The 26,780-nt window shown below is 38.6% G+C and overlaps 1 protein-coding gene across 2 annotated transcripts in view; it reads left to right on the top strand.

The window, feature by feature from the left end:
• Positions 1 to 26,195, top strand: part of SEPSECS (Sep (O-phosphoserine) tRNA:Sec (selenocysteine) tRNA synthase) — a 36,147-nt gene extending 9,952 nt beyond the window's left edge. For both annotated transcript variants that reach the window (XM_045881380.3, XM_045881381.2), the window contains exons 6-11: positions 200 to 302; positions 7,832 to 7,961; positions 8,095 to 8,186; positions 18,244 to 18,337; positions 20,554 to 20,644; positions 22,054 to 26,195. In XM_045881380.3, the coding sequence (XP_045737336.1) occupies positions 200 to 302; positions 7,832 to 7,961; positions 8,095 to 8,186; positions 18,244 to 18,337; positions 20,554 to 20,644; positions 22,054 to 22,357 (814 nt within the window). In that variant the 3' untranslated portion in view covers positions 22,358 to 26,195. The remainder of the gene's footprint in view (positions 1 to 199; positions 303 to 7,831; positions 7,962 to 8,094; positions 8,187 to 18,243; positions 18,338 to 20,553; positions 20,645 to 22,053) is intronic.
• The last annotated feature ends 585 nt before the right edge of the window (positions 26,196 to 26,780 follow it).

Genomic DNA, 26,780 nt, shown 5'->3' with positions numbered 1-26,780 from the left:
AATTTAAAAGCTTTTTTAGGTTTATCCTAAAGTGCCTGCTGCTGAATTTTATGCTAAACTACTGCTGTAGAAATTTCAGTTTTCCCATTTTTTTCCTAGTGTACATTAAGAATAACTATTGAATTAAAAAAGTTCTCACACTGTAATTTATAAAAGCACAGAAGGAATATGTCTTTCTGTTGAATATTTATGTTTGTAGATTAGAAGAACTGGCTGTGATTTGTGCTAATTACGGCATTCCCCATATAGTCAACAATGCTTATGGAGTGCAGTCTTCAAAGTGTATGCACCTCATCCAGCAGGTAAGAGATTTTAAAAAGATATGTCAAGAAAAAATGATTTTAACACACTACAAGATTATTCCTTTTGTTTTTCTTACTACTTAATAGAGTAAAATCAACTTTCTGGCATCTTCAACTTCATGGAGCGTTAGAAATTGGCATCTAATATCAGTATAGTAGAAGCCACTCTTCTTTGCTGGTAATTGGACTGGTAGCTTTGGTCAGGACCAACATAGAAATACTTAGTAGCTTATTTGTTTAGCTTTCTGAGATTATTTCATTACCAGTGTTCTCACTTTTCTAATATACTGGGTTATTGTATTTTTAAAACTATATTGATGATTTTATTCCATATTTAAGGAATCACTTAACCTTATTATCCTAGGCTGGAAATGGCTTCATTTATAAACATTTTAGTGTTTAACTGTGGAGTTGGCAGGTTTTAAAAAAATGTTATGATTTTGTTTTTATAAGCATCAACCAGATCCTAGTCATCTGTTTTAGATTCTTTTTTTTAAAGAAATTTTTATTTATTTATTTTGAGGGAGCGAGAGAGAGAGAGCAGGAGTGGGGTGAGGGGCAGAGGCAGAGGGAGAAGGAGAAGCAGACTCCCTGCTGAGCAGGGATCCCGACTAGGGGCTCCATCCCAGGACCCTGGGATCATGACCTGAGCTGAAGGCAGACGCTTAACCAACTGAGTCACCCAGGCACCCCACAGATTCTTTTTTTTTTTTTAAAGATTTATTTATTTATTTTAGTGAGAGAGAGAGAGAGAGAGAGAGAGCACGCGCGCGCATGCGTGTTGGGGGAAGGGGCAGAGGGAGAGAGAATCTCCAGCAGACTCTGTGCTGAGCATGGAGCCTGACGCAGGGCTCGATCCCACAACCCTGAGATCACTCCCTGAGCCGATACCAAGAGTCAGACACTTAACAGACTGTGCCATCCAGGCACCCCTGTTTTAGATTCTTATTTTGAAAATACGTCTAGGCATCCTATCCTGCTCAGAATAAGAGTCATAGCCATGGCCTGCAAGCCTTTGTGTATTCAGGCCTCTGCAGCTTCTCCAGTTTCATTTACTACTGCCTTCTCTCTCACCTGCTGTCTCTGGGCACATTTTTTCTGTTCCTCCATTGTGTCATGGGTGTGCCCACTGCCCTGGTTTTGCTCTTGTTCCTTCCTCACAGTGAAACTCTCTTCTGGAGAGCTGCATGGCTTCTTACCTCTCTCAGACACCTATCTAAAATTACAGGTTCCTTTTTCTTGCCTGCATTTTCTGTCTCCCTTTTCCTATTTTATATCATACTCCTTTATTTTAAGGTACATATTTTTCCACATTATAATATCTCTAAAACTGGGGTGTCTTAGATTCAGTTGTATCTTATAATGTTAATTGACAATGTTTTTTCTTACCTAGTGGTGTGGAAAATTTGGCTGCTTCTTAAAATTGATGTTGATCTTGTTTCTTTTCTCCATAACACGTCTCACCATTTGATATGATGTTTATTTTTTTATTGTCTAGTTATTGATAGTAACTAGAATTAAGATTCTGTTAGGGAAAGGACTTTGTTTTGTTCACTCTTGTGTCTTCAATACTTAAGACAGAGTCTGGTACATAATTGATACTCAGTAACTGGTTCCTGAAAAAAATTGGATGAATAAATGGAATATTATATCTACTTACAGTGATTATTTATACTGTGTTAAGATGTGGATAGATATTATCCATGTATGAGTTACATAATTTATGTGCATAATGGTGTTAATCACATACTCAGTTTGGATACACATGTGGTCTGTGTTATGTGGGCAAGACTTTTTCACAGATTATCTGTGGCCTTCTCCAGTGCAATGGTGAATGCTTCTTATTCCAGTAGATCCTAGCTGGTAAAAAAATTTTTTTTGGAGTGTACTAGTATCATTTCTCATATAAATGTAGTTTATATGATAGTATTAACTGATTTGCTTAACTTCTTTACTCAAAGGTTGTACCAGTTAGGATGCAGTTGGCTGCAGGTAACAGAAACCCAACACAAATTAGCCTAACCAATGTGGAAGTAGATTACATAACATAAGAAGTCCAGGGGTAGAGTGGCTGGGTAGGCATGTTATGTCAGAGGAAGACTATTTATCATTTCTTTTGTATCCTTTTCCATTATTCCTTAACTTTTTAAGGAACTTTTTCATTGTAATTCTAGACTAGATTTTCTCCAATGAGAATGATAGCTGAGAAAGGTTGTATAATTCTCTAGACCGGAAATCTTTTTTTTAAAGATTTTATTTATTTATTTGAGAGAGGGAGAGTGGGAGAGCGAGAGCACGGGATGGGGGAGGGTTAGAGGGAGAAGCAGACTCCTCACTGGGCTGAGTGGGGAGCCCGATACGGTGCTTGATCCCGGGACCCCCGCCTAACCAACTGAGCCACCCAGGCGCCCTCTATACTGGGAATCTTGAAAAACATTTTATTTCAGTGATTTGTTTTTATTTCTCCTCTCCCTTTCCCCCCTTTCCTCTTTAATTTTTAGCAGCCTCAATTCTTTTGAAAGTTAAGTATATCAGCATTACTAAAAGTTCAGAAAGTGAGGAAGGAGTAGATCACGCATGATCCTATACCCTAACAAATACCCTTAATAATTTAGGTGTTCACTCTTTTCTCTTTTTTTATATGTGTATTGCTTTTTACATAGTGAAAGTCATTGTGTACATTTAGTGTTACTTTTTTTAAACTTTGTGCAAAAAATATATTTAATTTTTATAGATTATATGTCTGTACTCCCCACATGCCTATAAAATCTTCATAATGATCTTTTCTGTGGCTCCAAAACATTTGCTCAAATATTACATATTTAACCCAGAAGTCCTTAGTGGTGTTGTGCTCGCAGTATAATTTTGAATACTAGAAACTCTGGCAGCATAACTGGAGAGATGAAGACACGGACAGTGAGCCCCAGGATCTGACGTAAAAGGTGCTGTTGGAGTTGTACGTCACGAATGTCCTACTTGGTCATCGCTTCTCTTCATTTGTGAGGTGGTTTTACTAACATTTTAGCCAGAAAATAACACTTTAAGGTGGGTGAGTGATACTTAAATAGTTACTGTATTGTTGCAGATACTGTATTACCTTCCAAAATGAGCATTTCTTAAAAGAAGAAAAGCAGTACTTAAATGTTTTAATTTTACCAAATTGGCCCTGAAGAGACGAGGTAGTAGCACTGTTGCTTTGAACCAAAGAAATACTTGGGTCTTATTGAGTGCTAGTTGCTGTTCATGACATTCTAAAAAATTACAGTTAGATTTAATTCATCTCAATAGTTCTTCTTAGTAGGGGCGCCTGGGTGGCTCAATCATTAAGCGTCTGCCTTTGGCTCAGGTCATGGTCCCAGGGTCCTGGGATCAAGCCCCGCAGCGGGCTCCCTGCTCGACGGGAAGCCTGCTTCTCCCTCTCCCACTCCCCCTGCTTGTGTTTCCTCTCTTGCTGTGTCTCTGTCAAATAAATAAATATAATCTTTAAAAAAAAAAAAAAAGATGTTCATAGGGAACCTGGTACTAAACCAATTTTTAAAAAAATAGTTCTTCTTAGTAATATATGCCATTTATTGAGTACCCACCATTTGTCAGGCATCCTGCTTAGACCTTTAAAGTTTATTAGCTTAATCCTAACAATTTAAGGTGTACTTATTATTTCCTTTCTACAAATGAAGAAACAAACTCAGAAGGATTAAGTGACTAGCCCGAGGTCCCATAGCTACAAAATGACCCATTTAGTTCAGTGTGACTTCAGAGCCTCATATTTTCTCTTAAAAAACAAAGTGCTGAAATTACAAATACTTTCTTGAGAAGATAGTGTTGTAGTAATCAAACAATTAGTGGAGAAAGAGCTATAACTAAAATGTTTCAGCTTTACACATTTTATTTTTATGTTTTTGAAAGATTTTATTTATTAGAGAGAGAGAAAGAGCACGAGAGTAGGATGAGGGGCAGAGGGAGAAGCAGACTCCCCGCTGAGCAAGGAGCCCGATGCAGGACTCAATCCCGGGACTCCGGGATCATGACCTGAGCCAAAGGGAGATGCTTAACTGACTGAGCCACCCAGGCACTGCCCCCTGTTTTTTTTATTTTAAAGGTGACACCCAGAATGTTTTAATGAAGAGCATATAAAACATTCTGGTATGCACGTGTCATCCCCAGGAAGGTGGCTTTGAAGAACCAATACTTCTGATTATATACTAAACTGACTAATTTAGGAGACTGATGGAATATGGATGGTAGGACAGATTAATGGAGAGGGATGTTGTAGAGTCACAGAAATACTTGGATTGATTATTTTAGAGTCAGAATGGATTGCAAAGCTCCCAAAGTGTGGGAAGCATCAGCTTCGCTTACTAAGAATTTGGGAAAAGTAGGTGTTATACTACTTATTCACAGACCTACTTGTCAGTTCATTCAACAGATATTTACAGGGTTCCCCCTCATGTGCCAGGCATCAGGTTAGGCAGTGGGGATACAGTAGTGAATACAGCAGAATCCTTATCTTCATGGAGCAGAAGCAGACAGTAAACAATAAGTATGACAGGTCTTGATAAATGCTCTGGATTGGGGAGGGGGTGTCAGATTAGATGGAGTGATCCATGAAGTCCTCTCCCAGGAATAACATGTGAGCAGAACCCTGAGTGATAGGAAGGAGTGAGCCCTGCAGCTTTCTAGAGTCCAGACAGAAGGTAACAGCAAGTGCCAAGACCGAGGCAGGAGTGTGCTCGGAGGATGTAAGGAAGGAAGGAGGCCAGTATGGCTGGATCAGGACAAATGAGGACAGCAATGGTAGTAAAGAGATTTGAGGTGTGCTAGGGATTGGGGAATTTATCCTTGGTATGGTCGTCAACCACGGGAAGGTTTTGAGCAGGAGAGTGACATGTCATTTACGTTTTTCAGCCCTCATTCTGGCTGCTATGTGGGTAACAGACTATAGGAAGGCAAGAGTGGAAGGCTGTTGCAGAGCCCACGTGAAATGTGTCGGTGGCCCGGGCCAGGGTGATGGCCGTTAAGGGTTAAGACATGGTTGGATTCAGATGTATTTTGAGAGTGGATCTTACAGGGTGTGCTGATGAATCAGACGTGAGGTATGAGGAAATGAGAATTCAGGGACTCCAGGGCTTTGGCTTGGGTAGCTGGAAGAATGGAAATGCCACAGGAATAATATTTTATTTTATAAACATGGGCTCTTCCTCCAGATTACCTAGCTTTTAGTTCCTGCTGTGTCTTTGATTTCCTGGGTGACTTTCAGTAAGGTGCTTTAACTGCCTGGATTTGAGTCCCAGCTGTGCTATTAAGTACATTTCTGACCTTGGGCAGGCCACTTTAATTTTATTGTGCCTTAATTTTCTCATCTGTAAAATAGCTATTATAGTAGCATCTACCTCGTATGGTTATTATGAGGGCTAAATGGGTTAAGAATGTAGAGTGCTTAGAACAGTGCCTGGTGCTAAGTAAGTTCTCAGTAAATTCTGACAGAAGTTATTATTATATGAACAGTTATCTGTTTTATTAATGCTACCACTATCCCTAGAACCTTAAGCAATGTTTGGCAGCTGATAGGTGCCCAGATATTTCTTTTGTGAGTAAACAAGGAGACGAATGAACTGATAAATGGCAGCCCTTCCCTTCATAGCACATGCCCCTATGTTCCCTATTTTATTTAAGCCCCTTCAGCCTTCTGGGGTTTTTTTCCTCTGACTTTAGTGAGAGTGGGTCCAGCTTGCTGTTTTTTTTTGTTTTTCTTTTTCGCTAAGCAGTTAACTTATTAAGCCATACTTGATGGATATTGACTAAACTTACGGTGGTAATCCATTCATTATATATGCATATATCAAATCATCATATCATACACCTCAAACTTATACATAATGTGTCAATTATATCAATAAAACTGGCAAAAAATGTGTTTTCATTTAAAAAAATGAAAAAAAAAAAACCAACTCCATACTTCACTTCCACATTTATTTGCAATTTTATTTTTCTTTTAAAACATATGTAGGTACATATTGGGGCTTATTCACTCTGTTTCTTTGATAAAACCGTTTGTTTTTTGTGAGACTGTTTGTTTTCTTGCCACGGAGTATGCTGCCCTTTATGCTTTCTGTGTTTTAGTGATGAAGGGTTCTAGCAAAGTCTGGCAGTGATTGTTCTCTTAATACTCCTCCTCCTGATCGAGGCTCACATTTCTCTCAGGAAGCCTTGGACAGTACTTAAATGTTAATAAAAGACAATTCTAAGAATTCCTCTTTATTTTTACGTTCTACTACTTTGTGTGCTGTTTGGTTATTTATTCTACTAGTTATTATATGCTTCTTTCTGTTTTCCTGTGATATGGTGAGAGTTTCTTTGATCATAGTTTATGAGGAAATTAGAAGAGTAACAGGGAAAGGTTAAGATTTAAACAATCATGCGGTAGCTTCCAAAGTAGTCGGCTTCCCTTTCCTGCTTTTGTGCTTCTCCCTATTGCCTGGATCTGGTCTCTCAGATTAGGCCAGCTATCTGCTCTTTCTATTCTCCCTGAGATACAGATGTGGAGGGAAAGTGTGAAGATGAAGGTCAAATGTGGTTATAATATTAATAGGAATGTAGATTGTGAATACAGATTGAAAGTCTGTTGCTACAGATAAAGAAAAAACGATCTTAGTTGAAATTTAGATAGTATCTCTGTCTTTAAGAGGAGAAAATTGAAGCGCATTGGATAGAAGGTCACAGCCTATGTTGGATGGGGACTAGAACTTAGTTTTTACATTTCTGGTAAGTATTCAGTTTTTCACTGGAATATTAGATTTTCACTTGGAGTTCATTTGCAGTGGACTGAGATCATCTAAGATTATAACATTAGGAAACGTGAGTTATATAGAAACATTGCCAAGAGTATACAAAAAAATTCCATTAGTTGATGTTAAAAATAAACTTTTTTTTCCTCTTTTGTGATCTGAGTGGTGGTGGGAACAGAGCTTGTTGCTTAAAGTAGTCATGCAGGTAGTAGATTATCCCAGCATCAAAGAGAAGGACTTAAATGTGTAACTGATTGGCAACATGAGTGGCTACTGTCCCTTAGATTACGGTGGCCACTCTTGAACTCACAGAGGGTGTTTAAAATTATTTAAGAGTTGCAGGACCCACTGTTGGCATTTATTGTCAAATAGAAGATCACAGATGAGAGGCGTGGGGAGGCATCTACTCTCCTAGCCAACTTTAAGGTGAAAAGCTGAGTTCCCACCTGAACTAATACTGAAACTCTGCCTTCCTCCCAAGGTTGTTGTGAGGATTTAGTGATTTTTTTTTTTTTTTTGGTATGAAAACAGTTTGCAAATAAAGTGCTCTTTCACATAAGAGGAGCAGCATTTAAAAACTCATTTTCATACTTAAAAATCCTTTATTGGCACTGTTACAAAGAAAATAAGATATTTGATCTATTTCCGATTTTTCATGCATTGTTTGATGGTATTTATTTCTTAATAGCAGTTGTTTCTTTTCCTAGAAGCCAATATGTAACATTACATGTTATTTCATTCTAGGGGGCTCGGGTTGGCAGAATAGATGCTTTTGTTCAGAGCTTGGACAAAAATTTTATGGTTCCGGTAGGTGGCGCTATAATTGCTGGCTTTAATGATTCCTTCATTCAGGAAATCAGCAAGATGTATCCAGGTAAATAAATCAGTTGCTCTACAGAAAAAATAACTAACAAACAAAAATCCATTTGTACTAGGCTACTATAATAAATCTTATTTTCTAAAGGTGTTTTACCCCCTTCCTGAATGTTAACTTTATCTTATTTCAGGAAGAGCTTCAGCTTCACCTTCTTTAGATGTCCTTATTACTTTATTATCACTTGGATCAAATGGCTATAAGAAGCTATTAAAAGAAAGAAAGGTAAGCTTTCCCTTCAGGTGTAAAATAATACCCTTGACTAAAATTATTCCAAATTATTGGTGTTTTTGCCTTTTGGTTTGCCACTTTGAGAGTATAGATAGCTAGTGTGGTCCTAGGGGATTTACTTTGATCTGGAATCACTCCAGTTGGTTTTCAATTAATCATTGTCTCCTGTGTGTTCAGATATTGTGAGGGATCTTGGGCAGGTGAGTTTGCCTTTTTTTTTTTTTTTTTTTTGAGAAACTTCTACATAGAGATTCATATTAGTTTAGTAAGATTCAGGTCATATGTCACTTAAAGATAGAGGGTCTTGAGAGACAAACGGACAAGTTTTTCTTTCTGTTTTTGGAAGTCTGAAGACTTGTATAGGTGTGAGATGTCAGTCACAGGAGGAAGAACGGTCAGAAGTTGGTCAGCTTCTCATTCTAAAATAATAAATTCATCCCTTGTCATTACTGGAATGCTGAACTCATTGATTATGTTGGCTGTGAAAAGAAATGAAAACTGGACTTTGTCTCCAACACTAAAAACTGGCTTAATTAATTCAGGACAACTCCAAAATTGTAGACAGAGACAGTGTTGGCAGGGTGGGTCAGACTAAAATGTTTTATTTATCTCCCATCTGGGAGAGCTAGAGGCTCCTGGTACAGTTTTTGTATCTGTGTAAGTTTCTAACATTTAGTAGCAATTAAAGTCCCTTAGATTTATAATAGTACTTTATGTATTTTAAGATATTTTACATGTATTATCTGATAGATCCTCTCAACAGCTTTATGAATATGTAACAGAAGTTGAAAAATTTTGTTCCCTAGTTTCCTCTAGTCACCCCTCTCCCTCCACCAGTTCAGTCCATAGGAAAGTAATTGCTTACTTTGTGTTATGAGGACATCTCTTAAGATTTACGTGATGTAGGAAAAGAGGCTGAACATCAGTCTTTAGGAAATGCACCTGAAAACCAGGGAGATACCACTACACACCTAGTAGAAGGGCTAATATAAAGAAAACTGACAGTACTGAATGCTGGCAAAGGTCTCAAGCGAGTAGAGAACTCTCAGACATTGCTGGTAAGAACACAAATGGTATAGTAACTTTGGAAAACACTTTTGCAGTTTTCATAAAGTTAAACATATGCTCACCATATAAACTAGCCATTCCACTCCTGGCTGTTTACTCAAGGGAAATGAAAATTTATGTCTGTACAAAAACCTATACATGAATGTTTATAGTGATTTTATTCATAACTGCCAAACCCTGGAAACAACTCAAATGCCCAGCATCTGGTGTATAAACAAACTGTGGTACATATATACTCAGCAATAAAAAGGAACAAATTACTGATATAAGCAACAAAACAGCGGCTCTCAAATGCATTATACTAAATGAAATAAGCCAGACTCAAAGGGCTACATATTGTATGGTTTCATTTATATGCCACCCCGGAAAAGGCAAAAAATATCAGGACAGAGAAAAGATCAGTGGTTTCCAGAGTCACGGGTTGAGGGAGGGGACTCATGGGATGGGAAAATGGTCTATATCTTGATAGTGGGAGTAGTTTCATAACTGTATGTTTGTCCAAATTCATGGAAGTGGGCCCCTAAAAACTGGGCCTCTGAAATTTTGCTATATGTAAATTATGCCCCAATAAACCTAACAAAGATTTTCAAATGATTAAAACTCCAGTTTGATAAACTCCCAAAGGTAATCATCGTGGTCATAGATTATTGTAGCTAAGAGAAGACCTCAATAAATCCTCCAAGGAACCTTTTTTCCATATGACAGATGAAGCCTGATTATAGATGAGCAAAACTATCATGGGTTTATATTGTTTATATGAGAGTTTAGTTGTATTAGATGTCAGTGGACCTTAGCTCTCCTATAGCTGGTTGTTTCACTGTGGAAAAGATACTTGAACTCACAGATTTTTTTGTCAGGTGTTTCCGTTATCCTCATTTTTACAGGGAATGGAAGGATAGAGAAGTAACATATATGAGGTAAATTGTGGGACATGGGTTTAAAGCTAGGCAATTGGGCCTCTAATCCTCTGTCTTAACCTCTAAACTCTTCTGCTTTTTTCTTACATGGATAAATAGTCTAGCCTGGTAGCTATGTAGTTATCTTATATAGCTATAAATCTGAAGACTTAGGTCTACTAATACCCAAAGGCGGCAAAAACAATGAATAAATTTAGTGGTCTTGGCCAAAAAAGCTCAGTTATATTTTAGAAAGGATATAAGCCATTTGCTTGTGCAGAATCACTATTGTTGGGAACGGCCCCTCCCTGACTCCAGGTGATCCTACTGAGACTATCAATCACAGCCTCCCTTCCTGCTTTGCTCAGAGGAGTGGGCATGTGATCTGGCTAGCGTGGTTCACAGGTGGGCATGTGGAGGTGGAGTCCTTCCAGCAGGTCTGATAGATCCTTTAGAGAGCGAGAGGGTTTGCTGCTTTGCAGATAGTAAACTACTCAGCTGCCATATTTCTGGCCATGCCAAGAAAGCCTTCCTGGGACTCGAGAATATGAGAGGGAAAATGGAACTAAGAGTCATTTGAGTCTCTGGATCCAGCCATGTCTGCTTGTAGACTTGGCTGTGAGATGAACCAACACATTCCCTTTTCCGTTTTAAACTAGAGTATCTGGGGCACTTGGGTGGCTCAGTTGGTTAAGCGTCTGCCTTCGGCTCAGGTCATGATCCCAGGGTCCTGGGACCCAGCCCCACGTCGGGCTCCCTGCTCAGCGGGGAGTCTGCTTCTCCCTCTCCCACTCCCCCTGCTTGTGTTCCCTCTCTCACTGTGTCGCTCTCTGTCAAATAAATAAAATCTTTAAAAAAAAAAATAAACTAGATTTCTAACACTGATACTTTTGATTTCTCTTATACCCTTGAGTCCTTTGTAATGTTTCCCAACATTCATTTCCTCCTTTCCACTTCTGCTGCTACCACCCTAACTCCGGCCCTTAACATATCACAGCTGGATGCTTACAGTAATTGACCAATTCTTCTCCCGAGCCCCAGTCTTAGTCTACTCTAATTTGCTATGTTACAGCAGAGTGCCAGATTAATATTTTAAAGTTCTTCAAGTTATTCTGCTTTGGGTTCTGATTGCCTGCAAGACAAAGTCCATATTCCTTAGCCTGCCATCATGATCCTTTATAGTCTGGTCTCACATTACTTTGGCAGTATTGGACCTTGCTCTGCTCGTTCATTTATTCAGACAAAGAAATGTTTATGCATAGGCCCTAAAGTAAATTCACAAATGAGACTCACATAGTCTCTACCATCATGGAAATTATAGTCAGGGGAAATCTAGATATTAAATAAACAATTATAAATCTGTTTGGCATTATGAAAGGACAAGCAGAATGTATGGGAGCGTGTAGCACCTAAGCCAGCCAGTTCTGGCAGGGTTGAGGAAGGCCGCCCTGAGGAAGCGACATCTGTTCTACAGAAGTACAACTCGTCCATTTATTAGACTCCTATGGTGTCATCATAAACTAGAAGGGATGGCCAAAATAACTGTCGAACTCTTAAAGGGTATTTTAGACTGAGTCTAGAAAGCAAAGTACTATGCCAGTTATTGGAGAGTCTGTTCCAGATCATTTCATCAGATTGGCTTTCCTTTAGCTAAATTCAGAGTCAGGAAGTCTGGAGTGGGGTTCAAACAACTGCATTTGTGACAAACTTCCCTGATGAATCTGATGCACATCCTAGTTTGAAACCCATTGTTTTGTGGGCACACAGGTCACTTGTATGTGTAACAGAAACTTAGAGAAGAAACAACAATGTCCTAGCATTTTAACACATAGGTAGATAATATTTTTTGGAGTTTGAAACAGACTGCATAAATATCCCAAATATCAAAGCTTAATAATATAACTTGTTAAAAAAATAATATAACTTGTTATCTGATCTTTTAAATTATCCTAGTTATAGTCTTTTCTTATATTGTTGCTGCTCTTTACCTTTCAATGATCCCTCTGCAGATTTTTGGAATATATAATAGCTCTGATAAGACTATGACATAAAGTTTTAAGTTAGACATTTAAAGATTATTCTTTATAATGTAGATAGAAACTTTAAAACTTTTTATATGCTGTTATTATCATACCAAGCAAGTGTACTATTCAGTATTTCCTATTTCTGTTCTTCTTGAATTGAAACTATATATGATAACTAATAATAGTGTATATTTGCTCTAATAAACTACTATAGGTCTTGAGAGTGGTTTTGTAGTTAAATTTATTTAACTAGCAAATTAAGCTGATTATCTGAATGCATGCCCCTCAAAATCACCATCAGGTGTCTGAAATGAAACTTGGTCCTTGCTTATGGGTAGTCTGGGAGACTAGTGTCTTGGAGTGCAACCTTGGAGTTTGCATTCATACCTCTGTTCTTCGTGTCCTTTGCTTGATATAGTAGGTGCTCATCAGATGTTTGTTGAATGAACTAATGGAAGGTATTTGGGAACACCTAGGTTTAGTTTTGTATAGTCATCTCTTATTTTACACAGAATAAGTATCTTTCTGGAAAATTAGAAAGCAAATTAACTTTTTGATACTGACTTACATTATGAATTAGATGTTCTCATAGAAATATTTCTCTATATGGTTATAGTTGGAAATTTGTGAAAAGAAGTGAGTTAAAATGGTGATGACCTGTTGTGTGTAACAGGTACTTCTGGGAGTAGGTCTTCCTCTCTAGCAGGTAGTCCTCTTCCAAAATAATTTCCTTACCTTAGGATTTAGGACTTGTTGATTTTAGGCGTGCTCTGTTGGAATCTAAGAATTTCCGTGATGCCATAGTTCTTCTGATTTTTTATATTTAGGTTTTGACTTTAAATTTTTCAGCTACTTTTAGAGGATTTCAGGCTTCATGCATGTGTACATTTTGCTTAGCATGAAAAAGAAAATCCACCTGCTTTGGGAATGACCTGTAGGAATATGTAGCTTAACTGGTAAATAGATCCAGCAGGTAGCCTAGCTTTGCTTCTCATTGGGACTTTGTTCATCATTGTATAAATATTTTATGGGCCAGATTTTATGTTCTAGTGATATTTATGAATTGGATGGCTCCATCTCAGATGTCAAGAGGTAACCTCTCTTTGCAACATCCAGAACTTTGTTCTTTTCCTTTTATCTAGATGGAGTAGAGTAGAATTCACAGGGATAGGACAAGAATAGGATTATAGCTACAGGGTATTAACATGTGTCTGTAAGAGTCCTGCCAGCTAATGTTAGTTATTATTTTTTAGTTATTTTTTTAAAAGGTTTATTTATTTATTAGAGAGCGTGCAAGTGTGAGGTGGGGGGCAGAGGACAGGGAGAGAGAATCCAAGCAGACTGTGCACTGAGCGCAGAGCCCTATGTGGGGCTCGATCTCATGGCCCTGAGATCATGACCTGAGCCAAAACCAAGAGTTGGACGCTCCACCGACTGCGCCACCCGGCCACCCCACTAATGTTAGTTATTTTAACCTGAAAACTCTTTTTTTTTTTAAGATTTTATTTATTTATTTGACAGAGAGAGAGAGAGAGCAGGAACACAAGCAGGGGGAGTGGGAGAGGGAGAAGCAGGCTTCCCGCTGAGCAGGGAGCCCGATGCGGGACTCGATCCCAGGACCCTGGGATCATGACCTGAGCCGAAGGCAGATGCTTAACGACTGAGCCACCCAGGCGCCCCACCTGAAAACTCTTTTAGGACGGAACAGTAGGTGGGTGGAAAGTGAGCATTTTTATGAATGTTTGTTGTGTGCCAGGAGCTCTGTGGGGGTTATTACACTCATTATTTCATGTACAACTTAAAGCAAGTTTATGAGGTAGGTATTATCCCCATTTTACAGATGAAATTGAGGCTCAGAGGTGTTAAGTACTTATCCAGAGAGCACAAAAAGTGCCAGAGCTGCCACTGTCTGATTAGGTCTGTGTGATTCTAAAGCCTCTGTGCTTCATGTCTCACCACTGTCTTCTCGCTGCTTCCAGTCACTCATCCAGCATTGAGGGAGTGCTTTCCCGCTCTGGGCTGGGCACTGGAGCCATAAAAATGCTGATCTCATGACCCTCTATTCTTAGCTACTGGAGGTATGTAAAACCCCAAAGGCTCTAATATATTAATTGGTTTTATTTAAAATTCGTTGCATAGACTTTACTTAGAGACTACCTGAGTAGTAAAGTGCTCCTTTGAGAACTCTGTCATTGTAAGTGAATAAAAGTTTACTCTTTAACAACTTCATTCACCAGGCAGATCTTTTCATTGGAAAATGTGGATGTCCTCGATAAACCGTAATTGCATATATGTGGCATAAATATTGTTTTTTTATTGGATTTGTTGCAGAAGTAAGGGCCTCTTTTGTTTAAGTGGACTTGCTCTTGAACTGTGAAAATTTAATCGTGATAGTTTATCGGTTCAGCTCTGGAGAAGCTGACGTAAAGCTCTTTTGCTTCAGCCAGAGCTATTTCTATACCATCACTGAGAGCTCCTTTTTATATTATCGGTGTTATTGTGTACCAAAAAAGGAGTGTTAAGAGAAAACTTAGGATTTTTTTTTTTATAATGCTGTGCCCTTATTCATCACAATATTTTTAGAGGGTATTTCATCTAGTATATCTCTTCAGAAAAGGCTTTATCTTTTCACAGTAGAGGCAGACAAGAACTCAGCTTGAAGCCATTCCTTCTCAAGCCTTCTTCTTTGAAGGGTGAAAGGATCAGAGAGAGTGGAACTGTGTGTGTGGATTGAACCTCTGCCCTCAGCCCCTTCCCGATCCACACATCTTCACCGAGGGGAGAAATGGCCATGGATTTAACTGAAGAGGGCTTTAAGAAAAGGGGTTAAAATTTAAGACACCATCTCTATGAGTTTCTCTCTGCAAAAAGAAAGATCGCTCTTAGAAGTTTCTCCTCACTTCTCTCTGCTTCTGGAGAAGGCCATCATTCTGCTTAGCTTTCCTTCTAGAAGAGTGCTTTGCTGAACAGGGCAAGCAGGTAATCATTCCTTGTTGCAAATAGCTGCTGAATTGGACAAGTGCAGAAGAGGAATGACAGCGGATGGCTGCTCCAGCGGCTAGCATCTGTTAGCTGAGGCTCTGGGAGACAAGCTAAGTTCTAGAAGAACATCAGACATACAGCCTCAAACACTGTCCTATGACAAAGCTAAGTTTGGAAACATGAGGAGATTTGCCGCCCTAAAAGTGGAGTTGTTGAATCTCAACAAAAGCGTGGCATTTCAGGCCTGGCTGTGGGGCCTCGACAGAAGGGTTTTTGGAGGCCGTGCTTTAGCCTGAGATGCCCGGCCTGCTGAGGATGCCTGGGTCCTGTCAGCTGGTCACAGGCAGAGCCACGTGTCTGCGCATATGGGCCTCTGTCTGTGTGGAGCTGTACCCACAGTCTCCTGTCCGTCTGCCCTTTCATGCCATTGTGGACATGTTAGACCACTTGGTCTGTTTCCCTTTTGATTTATTACTGACCCTCCAAGACGTATTGTGATAATTTGCGAAGTTCTCTTTTCATCTGCTCTTGTAACATGCAACAGTATGTTTCAGAAAACATGATACATAAGACATTTTCCCTTAAAATTTAGTGAATTATGCACATTTGGGGGTTATGGGGAAGGAGAGACTAAATGTTTATGACTGCAGATCAGTTTGTGAAAGGTAATGCTTCATGTAATTCAGCTTCCCTTCCGTTAACATCTTGAACTATGGCGTAAAGTTTTGTATTTTTATTCTAGAAATACAGCTGACATTAGCATTCAGGTATGCAGTTCAGTTTATCTCTGGTGAAGAATCTTTTAAAATTAAGTTAAATACAGCACAAAAGATAGAAAATCGATACTATTTCATTTCTTTTAAGTAAGATCTTTCTATATACATTTGCTTTGGGTGCTTATAAATTTCTCCCTTTACAGAAGTATTTTATAATAAATGTCAGTTATAGATTTAACTGTGGCAAAAAAATAGTGCAGGTTTTGTAGTATCTTTAATATATCAGGAAAAAACTGCTTAGCTAAGTAGTAGTGTACAGTCTCCTAAATGATATTTTTTAAATGTAGTGATATTAATGGGGGAGCATTTAGGACCTTAAGCTGTCAAATATCGTAGGATTCAGTATATTGTGCATTAAGATGTTTAAGCTTCTTTGCTTACTGGATTACCTCTCATAACCCTTCACACAGAGTATTTGCAGAAGGATGTGAACTTGACTCACAAGTATTTTCTTTTTTGTCTAATTACTCCCATACTAGTGATATGTAAGATTTAGTTACCTTAGCATTATGTTTGTAGTCTAAAGCTATTAGCTGCAGTTAAAACTGAATTCTAGTGGCATTAGGAAGTGATTGCTAGAACCGGTTAAAACTGATTTGTTATTAGAAATGGAATATTAGGAAAATCTCAGTTTTTTAATAGCCATGTGTGCATCAGTAAGTTTAAAAGCACCCTCTAGGGGTGTTACTAAGGAAACATTTCCTCTTTTTTTGGAAATAGCTAACTATATATTATATAACTGGTATAACTACATATTTTTTCAGACCAGAGTATAAAATATACCATGTTGACAAGGGTAAAAATGTTTGTGATCTTAAGTAGACTCATTAATAATTAACAAACTTGGTAGGCTTTTCTTCTTCTTGATCTTAACAAAAGAAGGATTTAGTAGGATCAGACTTTCTAACCTTTACCTTAGAGAAAATGGAAGCAGTTTTTGTGGCCTTTGAAGTAGAAATATCATTTCCTACTGTCTTTACTTGGGTCCAACTCTGTTGGCCATTGGCTCTTTGGTGTATCTTTAGAGTTTTATGTGTTTTGACTATGACTTGGAGGAGGTCAGTGCAAATGGGCTTCTTCAGGAAAGACTTATTTGGGCAGATTTTTATTTTAACACTTTATAAAGAGCTTACTAGAAGAAAGTATAATTTTAGGTCAAACAGTTGCCAATTTAATATTTATAATATCTTGTAAACTTTGTTAAACTGCTTACGTACATGTGCACATGTATGTAATATTTTTATTGTATTTTCTACTATTAGATATGCATTATTTTCCAGAGTAGGACCAAGAATACAACTTTTCATTTTTAGTTCCTGTATTCTTTTGAGTTGAGGGAATTGTTAATTTTGAGTTTGTGCAATTTAAAGGAAATGCATTTTAAACTACTTTTTCCTAAGTTACTTACATATGAAAAGTCTGGCACATTTTTTCTTGGTGTTTGGAAAACAGTAGTGAAGAACACCAAGTCCCTGCTTTCAAGTTTTCCTTTGAGTAGGTAGTCACAGTGAGTACTCATTTAAGCAAGTAAATGAGGTAATTTCAGATTGTGGTAAGTATAGTGGAGAACCCAGAATATGTAGTGGTTGGAGGGAGATTGGGAGTACATTAATAGGGAAGTCATGAAGGGAGGTCCCATGGAATGTTGGCTGGAGAAGAGCTGTCTGAGTTCAGGGGAAGCAGGCATGAAGGTTCTGGCGCTAGAAGGAGCTTGGCATGTTCAGCAGTTGGAAAGGAGGCTGATGTGGCCAGTGCTGTCCTAAATGTGGGGGTGACAGTTGCCCAGTTGGCTGTGTTGGCCACGCTATTCATTTGGGGCCTTCTAGGTAATCCTTACAGAAGGGAGTCAGTCATCGGGAGGGACATGGTCTGCATTATGCTTTTCAGAGACTACACAGGGCCTCTGCATGTAGAACAGATTGTAGAGGGGCAGGAAGGCTAGTAGAGAAATCGTTTAGAATCTTGGCCGTGGTCCAGGGAACAGGTTGATGGCTGCTTGGACTAGAATGGTCACCCTGGAGGTTCTGAAAAGAGGATGGATTTGTGATAGATACATAATAGCCCCCAGGCAGGAAATGTGCTATTCCTTTGCCTTCTTTACCTAAATCCTGTGGTTTCTGATAGTTGTGGCAGCTTTGAATCTCACTGTGTTGTGTCGTCAAAGGAAAGAATTGCTCCTAGAGCACGTAGATGTGTTAATTTACAGCACAGACATCACACCAGACGGATTTTGTCTTATTTAATCTGGCAGGTTGCAGTAAGCATTTATTTGATTTCCTTTAAATGTAACATTTTGTTGTTGCAGGAGATGTTTTCATACTTGTCCAGCCAACTAAAGAAGCTGTCAGAAAACTACAGTGAAAGGCTGTTGCACACACCTCACAATCCCGTATCTTTAGGTAATATATTCTTTTTTTTTTTTTTTTTTTTAAAGATTTTATTTTTATTTATTTGACAGAGAGAGACACAGCGAGAGAGGGAACACAAGCAGGGGGAGCGGGAGAGGGAGAAGCAGGCTTCCCGCCGAGCAGGGAGCCCGATGCGGGGCTCGATCCCAGGACCCTGGGATCATGACCTGAGCTGAAGGCAGACGCTTAACGACTGAGCCACCCAGGTGCCTCGGTAATATATTCTTCTTAAGGAAAAAAAATCAGTGCTTCTTAACCCTCCCCAGGGAGCTGGTATTTCTGGAAAGAGTATGGATTCTTTCTGGTTACAAGGATGTTTCTAAATTCATTACAGTATTAATCTGGAAATTGAAAAAGTTTAGCCTTTAAGGATGCTTTAATGTATTTCTGAGATAAAAAGTATACACTGAAAAGAATCCAAATCAATATTAAGTATTATAATGCATATACAGAAAATTATACTTTAACTCCTGCTTCTAACCAAAATAATAATAATTTAGTCACTAGTAAAGAACCCTGTAAAAATTTTAAAAAATTTCTACCAGTTAGCAAAACACCATATTAGAAATTAGATCTATATTGTTTTTAATGCTATGATTGTTTTCCTGAGTGCCTTTATGTTAGAGAACTCTGTATTTATGATAATTTCCTTTGTATAAGGACTATATATTTTTGTCACATAGTACAAGGCCTACTAAACAGGTTAATATGAATGTTGACTTTTATGCACTTAACTTTTTTTTTTTTTAAAGATTTTATTTATTTGACAGAGCGAGAGAGCACAAGCAGGGAAACAGCAGAGGGAGAGGGAGAAGCAGGCTCCCTGCCAAGCAGGGAGCCGGATGCAGGGCTTGATCCCAGGACCCTGGGATTATGACCTGAGCCGAAGGCAGACGCTTAGCCATCTGAGCCACCCAGGTGCCCCTATGCATTTAACTTTTAAGTTTCATGATTATCCCTTTTGTGAATACATACAGTATAACATGTTTCATATTTCATGTATATCTAAGGAAAGTAAGGAATCAATCACTTGTAACTGAAGCCTTTTTTAGGAATCGGCTTCCATGGAAAATCATTTACCACTGATATATAATAAAGCCCACCCTAGTTAGTCCTTTGCTGGTTTATAATCTATGTAGATGTTGTAGAAGATGATATGGTATGGTTTGACTCCCAATTCTGCCATGTACTAACCTCTCATCTCCTTTCCCCCATCTATAAAATGGAGATAATGATCCCTCACATAGTTACAGAATGGTTGAGGGACACCTGGGTGGCTCAGTTGGTTAAGCGTTCGACTCTTGATTTCGGCGCAGGTCATGATATCAGGGTTGTGAGATCAAGCCCCCCAGGTCCGGTTCTGTACTCAGTGCAAAATCTTAAAAAAAAAAAAAAAAAAAAAAGAACAGTTGAGATTGTAAAGTACCTAGTATGGTAAGTCAATCCTCAGGAGATGGTAGCTAGTGGTGGTGGTGAGAATATAGTTTACCCACATGACCTCAGAAAGATAATTCTCATTTTCATGTGCAGAAGTTGATCTTACTTAGTCTTACATATATACTGAAAATATCCCACATTTTCATTTTATAAGGTCTTAAAACATGGTTGAATTTTAATAAACTGCCATATTGATCGTGTCAGTGTTCCATCTTTAATTGGAAAGTTCACTCTTGAGAAAGGTGAGAGGGAAATTCTGTTCTGGTTCTGAGTAGGTTACTTTGTATTAACATCTTTTTGTCTGATATGCAAACAGATCCTTACTATAATGTATTAAGTACATTAAAATGAAATCATGCCACTTGACAATGAATAAAAAGTAATGTCTCCATGCCAGTTACAAAAAGTATATGATTCCTTTTGTCTGAGGTACTTAGAGTAGTCAGAATCTTAGAGACGGAAACTAGAATGGTTGTTGCCAGGGGGTCGGGGTAGGGGAGAGGAGAATGGAGAGTTATTGTTGAGTAGGTACAGTGTTTCAGTCTTGCAAGATGAAAAGAGTTACGGGGATGGATGGTGGTAATGGTTGCACAACAGTGTGAATGTGTTTAACATCACTGAGCTGTACACCTAAAAATGGTTAAGATGGTAAATTTATGTTACGCGTATTTTAACACACACACAAAAGTAGGGTCTCCATCATTAAGTATTTTTTGAGTGATTTTGTGCTGGTGAACCAAGGTGCATTGGGATCCTTTTTTCTTTTTCAGCTGTGACACTTAAGACACTAGGTGAACACCAAGACAGAGCCATCACTCAGCTTGGCTCAATGCTTTTTACCAGACAGGTTTCTGGAGCCAGGTAGGTATGTGGGAAAGAGGCCTGGATTTATTTGGCTTTTCCAAAAAGTTAACTGTAATAAAGTGTTTTTTCCTGAACAGTTGCCCCCCAGGTATATGCTGAGCTTGAGAGTTCATCATGGGTGAGGAACGATGAGGTGGAGAGTGTGTAAGGCTGTGATGGCCCACCTGTGGAAGGCCCGCGCTTTAAGCAGTCTCAGAAGGATAGGGACCTTGTCTGTTTTCATGGACATACAGAAACCAAGTTTCATCACCTCTCTGTACAGATTTTCATCGTTATTTTCCTTTGTTCGATCATCTTCAGTGGTGTCACGTTGTGGTGCTAGAAATGAGTCGTCTTCATTACTAAATTCAGATGAAAACATTTTTAAGGAAAAGCCCATTCCCTGAACCAAAAAGTTGTGCAATTCTTGTCTAAGTACTGCCTTTGAAAAATGTACTTTTTGCTCTCATATGTACATGGCTTAAAAATGAATTTCATTTTTCATTTTATATTTGATGAGGTCAGAGAAAAATGACTTGAAGAGAAATATCTTGCTCTAAGTACTCTTCTTTACGTGCCTCTATTAAAGAATTTCTCTCTGACTACCAGAGATTAGAGATATCACATCAAGGACAATTTTTTAAAAGAAAAAAAATCTTAGATTAATTCAGCTTTTACCTTGATGAACTATATCCATATACAGCATAGTTTTGACGCTTCTAAAATGGTTTTCTTGGCCTTGCTTTTAGCGTTGCCACTATTTGTCTTTTTGTTTAGGTTGATCTTATTTTTTTTTAAGTACTGTTAGAAATCTGCTTATATCAAGTATGCCAAAGAAATCAAGCTTAAAAAAATGCACGTGCCATTGCCGGGTATCACTGCTTACTGACCACCACACCACTGTAAGCAGTCACGGAATTTTTGCTGGATCCTTGCTTTTAAAACCCTCCATTGCACAGCACAGATCAGATAGGTGTAATTTCAGCTTGTTGATTATTGGAGGTGATACACGGCAGTTAGTCAACGTGGTTTGACTTAAGAAATTTCAGTATCCCATTGAAGGATATATGTGTGAAGTCAGATTCCATATATGTGAAGTCAGATTCCATATTTAGTACAAAAACAAGTAATTTTCTTCTTTTTTCTCTGAAGAAGGTGCAAAAGTATTTGTGATTCCTAGAAGTTACAGCTCTTTAATGGAAGATAGTAAATGGTCACCTCCAGGCAGCACTCTTCTACGGAGAATAGCCGTGTATTGTGTAATTTTATTTTAAGGCTGCCACCATCTGTTTTCATAGGCCATGATTTATGGACTGTTTTTAAACTTCTTTATCAGTAGATCTAAAGCTTAGGAACACAGATAATCTGTTGTCTATGGGTGATATTCTGTTAACATCACCAGACATAGTAAATCTTTTCTCTTTCAGGGTTGTGCCTCTTGGGTCTGTGCAAACCGTGAGTGGCCACACTTTCCGAGGCTTTATGTCACATGCAGATCATTACCCTTGCGCTTACCTCAATGCTGCAGCGGCCATCGGAATGAAGACACAGGATGTGGACTTGTTCATGAAGAGACTTGACAAGTGTTTAAAGACAGTAAGGAAAGAACAAAAGAAAGAGAGTAATGCATCTGGAGTTGACAATTACGACAAAACTAAAGATGTGGATATTGAAGAAATGGCTTTAAAACTAGATAATGTGCTTCTTGACACGTACCAGAATTCTTCATGACATGTGAACGGTTTCTTTTTGATCATTTGAGAGAAGTGATGAGGCTGCAGTACAAATAAGCAGTTTAAAGATAAGGCTTGCGGTTTCTGAATTGAGGATGTCATGGAGAATATTTGGTCAAGATACAGAATGTGGTCTGAGCTAGCCATTGATGACTGTTACGTTTTTTTTTTTCTTAGACTGCCTCAATCATTATGATCCTTAACAGATAAAATACAATTAGGATTTTTCTATTTGTTAGAATATTTGTCAATTAAGCATTATGATTCAGATAATTCTTACTAATGTGACCGTAAAATTACTTCTGATTCTTTTTGAAATGTGTAAACTGCTTCCTCCTAACCATTCTCTACCATTCACAAATTACTTATGTTTCTGGTCACAGAGAATTTAGAATGATCTAGTGCTACTATTTACAAGAGGTTGATGTGTGTAAGTCACGGTCTGCCTGTGAAATGGACATTCCCCAGGGAAGCAGAGTCCAGGCGTAAGCTTTAGTTTTCACTCAGTAGCAGTGCTTCTCAACTGGGGATGATTTGCTTATATCGAAGCAACATCTGGGGACATTTTTGGTGGTCACAACTTGTGGAATGCTATTGACATCCAGGGGTGGAAGCCAGGGGTGCTACTGCTCAACATCCTACAGTGGACGGGACACTTCCCAGAACAAAGCCCCAAATCTCAATAATACTGAGGTCGAGGAAGTACTACTCTGAACCAACTCCTCAAGTGAAGTTTCCCACAGCAACAGTAGTGCTTCAAAGAAGAGAGCTCTGTAAATGTTATCAAACTGTACAGTGTTAGATTCTTAAGTGATAACCAGGGTTACCCGTTCTAAACATGAGATTCTGTGGCCCTGGCGCATTTTTCCACTTGGGCCAGTGAAAACTTTATTCTACTGTTTTTGCTTTAAGCAGGCTCTGCCTATCGGTTTGTTTAGATGTTGTGCACAGCCGTTATCAAGAGTGGTTAACCTGGGTATTTTTGAACATATTTTTGCTAGGGAGGTGAAAATGATGTAGTAGGCTAAACAGGTGTATTCCCGTCCTCCCCCCTCCCACATGCTCACTTTCTTAGTCTGGTATTCCAGACTTACTGGCTATAACAATTTTTGTTGCTTATTTTTAAGAAATAGACTAATATCTCAAAGCCTGAGGAATTAGTGAGGCTTTTGAGTACACCAAAATGCCAAAGCCATATTTCTCAAGACGTGCTCGGTGGAGCGGTATTCCTATGAGATGCTCAGGGGATAAAGTGTTCCATGGGCAGATCATTTTGGGCCTTCGTAAACCTGCCTGTTGGCATATTAAAGGCTCTGAGAATTCCTTGGAAGCCTACTTAAATGTGTCCTTATCCAAAGGTGGAACCCTTCTTTCAATTAAATACTTACTGTGACATCCCACTGAGCATGATTTTGAAAACACTGCAGTTGAGAATGCAGCCTTGGTTTCTGGGTTGTGTTTTTCCCTGTCGATTTGGTCGCGTAAACCATCTCACACATGAACTCAGACAGATAGCACTCCCATCAGTGTGTAAGTTAAAATACTCTGACACTAGCTTGACCACCTTGGACGTCGAGACTGTTGAGATAAAGTACTTAATTATCAATATTGTAAAAGTTACTTTTAAACTATTGTATCTTTGGGGTTCCAGTATTTTAGATATCTTTTTCTAATAGCTATAACAACACATTCCAGAGGAGGAAATCCTGGATTAAAAGGTGGTGTGGGGTTTTCTATGTGAATTTGGGACCGAGTTGTAGACCCGAGTCTGCCGGAGGGAACGGAGCGATGTTGCAGATGCTCAGTGCTGGTGGCGCAGCTTCCTGGACGCGGGGGCCAGGCCGGGTTTCTGGAACAAGTGATCTATACCGTGTGATCATCATTTAGCTTGAGAAGGCTGGAGCCGAGAGACCAGCAAATGTTTTCTCATCTGTAGTGTATCAGCAGTTCTTGGGCTTCAGCTGCTGAATAGATAATAATTCTAATTGAAGATAAATTACATGAACCCACATGTGAATGATGGATGTGTTGTAACATTTCATTCCTGGCGCATAAAATCAGCTGCAGTTTTTATTATTCTTTCTTTTCAGGGGTTTTGGAATAACAGTGCTATTCCTGATGGTTTAAATTTGACCTTGAGGTCCTGGAATTCCTGAGTTTTTGAAGGGGTGCTGTAGATTCTGCACATTCAGGCTTGCCTTCGCTCCCACCCCAGGGTCGTTTTTGCTCACTCTCGCCCACTTCCACATGTAAGTGTAAAAAAGTATATATGTACAATTATTCATTTTAAATTGCTAGTACCGATCGGTAAACCTCATAATTGGCCTTCGTTACCCTTGAACTATGGCAGAGGGGCAATGGGGCGATCCGGTTTCCAATCACGACTAAGATGACCTGTCTTTATGATCCAACTGCCCTTATTAAGGCTCTCAGGTAGAGTTTTGGAGTTTGGTTTTTAAAGTCATTGGACTGTGGTAGCCTTCCCAGAAAAGAAAATTGAGTAACACAAAATATTCTTTAGGTCACTACACAGTGTGTTACTTATACGCACAGCAGGGAAAGGTATTTTAAAATCCAGCTCTCAGTTTGGCTCTTATGTCCTCTGTTGATGAATTCTCACTCTTATCAGGGAATGATATGTGATACCAGCCTCAGGAGCTCAGTGTTCAACCATAAATCTTTCTATTTAGCTTTTTGTATTAGTTGAATGAAGTTACAGAATATGAATTATTGAATACAGTTTCTGTTCAGCTAATAGGCACTTGATATACAGAATGGTAAATTTAAATATAAATGAAGTTTTTTCTGATATTTCTCCCCAGCACATAACTTCCCTGTGGTTCTATTTCTGTAAGCACCCCATCATGACTGTCATCGGGCCTGAGCTATAGGCTGTGTTTTCATTTGTAGACTATATGCCTATGAGAGGCTTTAGCAAAATTTGAATGAAATAAAGACAGTTTTTTTAAACCAGTGATATTACTTTAATCTTGAAATTAATAGGTCATTGTGAGAGTAAAATTCTTGTGTCCTTTCAAAGAGGAGAATAGCCAACACTTGACGACAACTACAGCAAACTGGTGAGTCTCGTTCGTGTAACACTCAGAGAAAGGTTTTTGCGTACGTACGTGTTTGCTGCACACAAAGCTTGGGGTTTCTCCTCCCATCTCCTAAGATGTCCTCATTTCTCCCAAGCCCTTAAATGATTTTGTTAGGTTTTACGTTCATGAGGTTGACCTTATATTGGAACGAAAAAATAATCTGTCTTGTCCTGGTCGTCTCAGAAGTTAGGTACCCTCTGAATAATTTGATAAAAACTGTATATATGCTGTTAGCAGTTAAAAAAAATTCCCGGAAGCAGCTTTTCCTCTCCTGTCACGTTGTGTTGATTCTGCAGCCGCACTCAGCGTACAGGTCTTAGGCGTCCCCACTGCGTCCCTCTGTGCCTTTCATCTTGCTTTCCTGCTCCTTCGGCCGTATGGTGTGTACATGTGTCAGGTGATGAGTTCAGGGCTAATGAATATATCTTTATAATATCCCGTCTACTATTCAGGTCAATCTAAGGCCTCAGGCAAAATCTGGAAGTGTTCATACTGTTTTGTTTTTATCAAGCGGTGTCAGCTTGATCTTTTAGAGAAATGTGAAGAACAGCTATGTTTCACTGTGTAATTGTGAGGGGACTCTACCTACTAGAATTGAAGCTGATGTCAGCCGGCTACTCTGTACGTTTTACCAAAAGAAAAAGATGTTTCAAAAAATATTTTTGGTGTAGACTGTTTAAAAATAAAAATGAATTATATAATTTATTACGTGAAATAAATTTTTAATAAATCATTGACAGTGCGTTTCCTTATTTTACCTAATCATTGCTGCAGATAAAATCTGAAAGTACAGATAACGAACACCAAATTACTTGCTCATTTTTTGATTCAGTCATCAGTACCAATCAGCAAGAAAAGTCCTATTTACAATGGGAATCATGAACCACGGGGTTGGGGGCTAGTTTGTTGTTGTTGTTTAAAGGTGAAGGAGATGACATTCCAGCAATGTTTTGCAAAGGATCTGTTGACTATAGAAAGTTGGATGCATAGAAACATTTCATCTTTTCTAAAAGAAACACTTTATCTTTTATTTGAAAATAAAATAATGTTACTTCAGATTTCATTTTTAAATTGTGCTGTTTGAATTTTGCAAGTAGTTCTCATTTGATTTGGAGCTGGATCTCTGCACGGGTACTTATTAAGCATGTGAGCTCACATATTTAACCTCTGAATATCGGTCCCATCATATGTGAAATGGGTACAATCTTAACAGAATTGAGGATTAAATAAGGTGATAATATATGTAAAGATTTAGCTCGGTATAGCACTTTCTGTTAATAACTGCTATGATGCTCTACATAAAGTTAATTTGTACCAGAT

The sequence above is a fragment of the Mirounga angustirostris genome, unplaced genomic scaffold (assembly GCF_029215605.1).
Source record: "Mirounga angustirostris isolate CCGP_5_RB_7025 unplaced genomic scaffold, mMirAng1.0.hap1 SCAF_2, whole genome shotgun sequence".
Lineage (NCBI taxonomy): Eukaryota > Metazoa > Chordata > Mammalia > Carnivora > Phocidae > Mirounga > Mirounga angustirostris.
Note: the sequence above shows the minus strand (reverse complement) of the source record. Positions and strands in the feature narration are given on the sequence as shown.